General features: G+C 35.6%; 1 protein-coding gene across 1 annotated transcript; it reads right to left on the bottom strand.

The window, feature by feature from the left end:
- Positions 1 to 4152: 4152 nt before the first annotated feature.
- LOC143435643 (olfactory receptor 6C74-like) lies at positions 4153 to 5687 on the bottom strand. Its single transcript, XM_076919164.1, is given in 3 exon segments — positions 4153 to 4820; positions 4823 to 5115; positions 5653 to 5687. Coding segments are annotated over 3 exon segments (996 nt in total).
- Positions 5688 to 6112: the final 425 nt, after the last annotated feature.

The following is a 6112-nucleotide window of genomic DNA, read 5'->3' as shown; positions in this document are numbered from 1 at the left end:
GCACTAGGGACTAGGAACTCGAGACTTGAGACTTGGACTAGGAAAAGAGACTTGAGAATAAATGGGACTGAATCACATTCTGTCTGGTCTCCATTCTTCGAGTCTGCCCTCTCTCTCTTGTTGAACACTGACCAGTGGACCAGAGCAGCAGTACAAGTCGGAACAATTTAGCCCCCAAAGCTTGGGGCAGTGCAGGTTCCAACATTTGGCAGAGGAGTCACCAACATTTGATTACTCCTGAATGATCTATATAAGAACAACATTTTTCTTTCAAGGTTGTACACAACCCATCTTGGAGGAAAAGGAGATCTATTCCCTTCTGTTCTGCATGACTACTTCAGAAAGAGAGGCCAAGGACTCCTGTAATTTAGAGATTGAACCTTCCATAGCCTGAATATCTACATCTATAGCCTCTCTAAGTCTTCGGTAGTACTCAGGCTGTAGAGCTAGGGCAGTTCCTCCAGTAGTTACCTCTGCATGTACCCCCAAACTTAAGAGGATTGAGAGAATCATGCTAACGGGTTATCTTTTGGACCTGTGGAGTCTTCCCTCTCAGGCATCTAGGAGATCGTTTTCAGCATGGTATATTAGCCTAGGTACCATCTGGACCATGACACAGAAGTCTTGGGCTTGGTTTAGCACACTGGAATTAACACAGGGGGTAAGTCCTGTTTTACATGTCCACCAACTATCTTCAGGGGGGAGTAGGTAACTAACACCACATTTTCTTTATTCTTCATATGAGGGATATCTAGGTTGTTTCCAGTTTCTGGCTATTATGAATAAAGCTGCTATAAACATAATTAAGTAAGTGTCCTTTTTGTATTGTGGGGCATCTTTCATATATGCCTAAAAGTAGTATAGTTGGTTCTTGAGGTAGAACTCTTTCCAATTTCCTGCAAAACTGCCAAATTGATTTCCAGTGTACCAGTGTGCATTCCCACCAGCAATGGAGGAGTGCTGCCCTTGCTCCACATCCTTGCCAGCATTGGTGTCCCGTGGATTATTGATCTTAGTCATTCTGATTGGTGTAAGGTAGAATATGAGTCATTTTGATTTTCATTTCCCTGATGACTAAGGATATCGAACATTTTTGTAAGTGCTTCTTGGCCATCCAAGATTCATCTGTTGAGAATTCTCTGTTTAGCTGTGAACTCTGCTTTAAAATTGGACTATTGGACAATCCCTGCTCCTATTGTTGAGGGATGAACATGAAGACTAAGCTGCACATTAGCTACATATATGCAAGCGGGTTAGGTTCAGCCAGTGCTTGCTCTTTTGTTGGTGATTCAGTCTCTTAGAGCCCTCAAAGATCCAGGTTAGTTGACTCTGTGTAGGTCTTCCTATGAAATCTCTGTCCTGTTAGGCTCCCTCAATCCTTTTCCCAACTCTTCAGTAAGACTCTCTGAGCTCCATCTAATATTTGGGTGTGAGTCTCTGCATCTATTTCTATTGGCTGTTGAGTGGAGTACCTCAGGTCAGCTATGCTAGGTTCTTGTCTGAAAGCATAACAGAGCATCATTAATAGTCAGGAATTGGTTCTTGCCAATGGGATGGGTTTCAATTTGGGGCAGTCATTGGTTCCCTCAGTCTCAGCTCATCTTTGTCTCTATACATCTTGTAAGTAGGAAACATTTTAGGTTAAAGGTTTTGTGGATGGGTTACTGTCCTTATCCCTCTACTGGGGGTCTTGCTTGGCTATAGGAAATGGCTACTTCAGAATCCATATCCCCACTGCTAGGAGTTTCAGTTGGAGTCCCACCCATAGACCCTCTGGAACCTCTCCTCATCCCAGGTCTCTGGCACATCTTAGAGATTGTCCCCATATCCCCACCACTGAGCTCCCTTCTCTCTCCCCTGGACTCTCTACATATGATCACCATCTCCTACCCTACTCTACTCCACATCTCCTCTACCACCCAATTCCCCCCTTCCATTGACCTCTTATATCTATTTTGTTTCCCCTTCTGAGAAAGATTCAATCTCTTGTGACCTTCTTGATTTTTGGCTTCTTTGGGATTGTTGAGTATAACAAGGTTATCCTGTACTTTTTTGATTTTTATTTTTTCATGTGAAGTAGAGAATTGCTCTTTAAAGGTCTGTGATGAGTTGTGATGTAATTTTGATGACAATTGCATTGAATCTGTAGATTGGATTGCTTTTGATAAGGTGGCCATTTTTATTATGTTAATTCTGCCAATCCATGAGCATGGAAAAATCTTTTCATCTTCTGGTATTGTACTAAATTTTTTTCTTCAGAGACTTTAAATTCTTGTCAAACAGGTCTCTCACCTGTTTGGTTTGAGTTACACCAGATATTTTATAACATCTATGGCTATTGTGAAGGATGTTGTTTCCCTAATTTCTTTCTTTGCCTATTTATTGTTTGAATAAAGGAGGACTACTTATTTATTTATTTTTGAGTTAATGTGTGTTCAGCCACTTTGCTGAAAGTGGTTATCAGCTGCAGGAATTTTATGGAAGAATTTTTGAGATCACTTATTTATACTATTACATCATCTGTGAATAATGATACTTTCCAGTTTGTATACCCTTGGTCTCCTTTAGTTGTATAGTTCTAGCCAGAACTTCAAGAATTTTCTTGAATAGTTGCAGAGACAGTGAACAGCCTTTTCTTATCCCTAATTTTAGTCCAATTGCTTTAAGTTTCTCTCCATTTAATTTTGACTATTGGCTTGTTGTATATTGCCTTTATTATATTTAGGTATGGACCTTGTACCCATGATCTCTCCAAGACTTTTAACATGAAGGAGTGTTGGATTAGGTCAAAGGCCTTTTCAGCCTCTAATGAAATGATTTGTACTTTTTTACTTTTATTTTTTATATGTTGGATTGTATTGATGAAATTTTGTATATTGAACCATCCCTGTATAGATGTCATTTTAAAAATATTGTAATTGTTATCAAATCATCTCTCATCAGCTCAAACAATATAAGATAATCACAAATTATGTCTCACTAGCTAAAACATTAGAGGCTAACTAAAATATTTAAAGCTTTATTTACACATTGTGTTACCCATATTCAAAATTAAGCATTAAGCCTAACAAATTTTATTTTAGATGTCGCTAGAACTATTTGTAAATTATAAGTGTATTTGTAGTCTCAAAAATAAAAATTTTTCATAAAATTTCACAACTATAATAATAAATATATAATATTTAAAGATGAATATATACATATTCAAAGTTGAATATTTAAGAATATTCAGATGAAAAACCACAATTATGAGTAAACATAGTTTACTTTTAAATATAAATTTTAAAATTTATAAACATAAATTTTATATAAAGTATATAAATATAAATTTTTAAATATAAATTCAAAATTTTTATTTTGTTTATGTATCTATGTGTATATGGGAGACATAGGAGCACCTATGATAAAGAACCAAGGAAAACATGTAGGAGAAGTTGTTTTGTCCTTCTAACTTGTGATTCCAGGGTAGAAGCCCAGGGAGTAAGAATTGGAAAAAAGAGACTTTCTTGATATGCCACATTGGTGGCTTTTTCTTTTTTCAAATAAAACAGAAAAAAATCAAAAGGAAATAAATAAAAATTTATATTAAGTGATAATTTTAGTTTTCTTAAACATTATCACAAATACAGAGTAAAATTATAATCTTTTAATAAAACAATGCATCAAATACATTATAAAATGAAATAATATTTTATAGTCTTGACTGACTGGAATTTAAATTTTCTTTTATTTTTAATTGTTGGAATTGGGTATCAAAACCAGGCCTTTTGTGTAGGGAATCCCTCTATTGAACCAATTTCTAAGTCATAACTGGATATTTTAAAAGACAAAAAGGACATTGAAAATATAAGCTCTATATCTCTCAGTTATCTTTGAGAGACAACATGAGCTTTAGGAAAAATATTTGGATTTAAAAATATTGGATTATATAAACTGGAATTACAACTTAGTAGTATGCTGGCTTAGCAAGTGTGAAGTTATATTTAATTAATTCTATGTCTCCCAGAAACATAAAAGAATCTTCTATTTTCTTAGAGGTGTAAAAATGAACAAATCAAAAGAAAAAGAAAATTGAACCAGACTTATCTTAGGAATAATTGGTGTCATTTAAATTTCCTTGCTTCATTTCCTTCAGATAATAAAATTGTATAGTCATTTCTTTGAGAAAGATGCAATCCTGTGGATTGTATTAATGAATGCCTTTTTCACTTGCTGATTCCTCAGGGTATAGATAAAAGGATTCAGAAATGGAGCTACTGAGGTATTGAGCACAGAAATTCCCTTGGAAATAGATATGCTCTGCTTGAATGAAGGTTTAACGTACATGAAGATGCAGCTACCATATGAGAGGGACAACACAATCATGTGAGAAGAGCATGTAGAGAAAGCCTTCTTCCTCTGGCGGGCTGAAGAGAGTTTTAGAATTGTTATAGCAATGTAGGTGTAGGATATGATTACCATTACCAATGTGAGTAAGAGTGTCACCAAAGCTGAGGCAAATGCCATCGTCTCCTGGAGTGTTGTGTCTTTGCAAGCAATCTGAAGAATTGGAGTGGTGTCACAGTAGAAATGATCAATAATGTTGGAATCACAGAAGTCAAGTTTCAAGCCCGACAAAAGTGGTGGTAAAACGACAAAAAGGCTAACAAGCCAACAACTGAGGACCAGCTGCACACAGACTTTATTGTTCATGATGGTCATGTAGTATAGAGGCTTGCAGATGGCTACATATCTGTCATAAGACATAGCTGAAAGCAAGTAAAATTCTGATGCTCCAAGAAGGAAAGCCAAAAACACCTAAGTGGCACAATTGTTATAAAAATGGTTTTGTCTCCTGTTGCCATAGTAACAAACAACTTGGGGATGCATGTAGTAGTGTAGGAAATCTCCAAGAAAGAAAAATTCCAAAGAAAAAAATTCATGGGTGTCTTCAGGTGAATATCCACCAGTGTGAGTGTGATGATGGTCAGATTGCCAGTGATGCTGAGCAGATAGGTAAGAAGCAGAAAGATGAATAACACTACTTTCCACTGTGGGTCATCAGTCAAACCTGCTAGGATGAAAATTGTCACTCTTGTATGGTTCTTCCTTGTGATTCTCTGACTGTTAGCATATCTAGATGGAAAAGAGAGCAGGTGGAATTACTACAAAACTGTACTAGTGATAGGCCATGTAGAGGTACCATAAACATTGCAAAAGCCAGTTTTCAGACAGCAACATCTCTAAGGAGGGCTGGATTAAGAAAATAGTAGTTTATAGCTTAGAGGTAGCTGACAGAAATTAAATAATAATTTTTAATTTTCCTCTAGAATAATCTATATTATTTTTTACTTGTTTATCTTTTTTCGGTGACTAAAATATCAGGAATTTAAAGATGCTAGGAAAAAAAAGGCTGGTTTGTTTCTTGAGAATACAACAAAGGAGAGCCTGGACTTGACCAGAGATAGAGGGTTATGTAGAGAGCAGAGGAAAGGAAGAGAAACGAAAGAAAAAAAGAGAGCTGGAACCATTAATAATGATATCAACAAGTAGGCATAGGTAGCTTTATATATCAAAATGGCACTATCACTAAACAAAATTGCTTAAATTTATGCATTTCTAAACTGAGTATCTGGTATGAAAAATAATGATATCTCTTGAAAAACCTCTTACTTTGGATATTCATAATCAGACACATAGACAGGCATGACACCTTATCCAATAAGGATATTATGCTAATTAAGAACAACCTCTAATATATATATTATTTCTAACAAAAGTCACAAATAACTAAAATAAGGTATCCAAGTACAAAGTAAATTTAAGATAATATCAAGAAATATTTAAAGGAATCATTTGGGTTCTATGACAGGTATTAAAATGCAAAACAAAAATGGGACAAGGTAAGATAGGAGAACTGAAGCAAAAAGCAGGGTAAACTGACAATCTACTTAGAAGCAATAAGGAGACTTCTGTCAGAATTGTGCTTTTCATCACAGTCAGCAAACATGGGTAAAGAAGATCATCACTTTTATTGGACATTCCCTCATATTCAGAGTCATGAGTGTATCTCTTACAACTTTACCTTATCTACACAGATGACCACAATGTCCAAAAATATAGGAATTCATAT

The sequence above is a fragment of the Arvicanthis niloticus genome, chromosome 22 (assembly GCF_011762505.2).
Source record: "Arvicanthis niloticus isolate mArvNil1 chromosome 22, mArvNil1.pat.X, whole genome shotgun sequence".
NCBI classification, from domain to species: domain Eukaryota; kingdom Metazoa; phylum Chordata; class Mammalia; order Rodentia; family Muridae; genus Arvicanthis; species Arvicanthis niloticus.
Note: the sequence above shows the minus strand (reverse complement) of the source record. Positions and strands in the feature narration are given on the sequence as shown.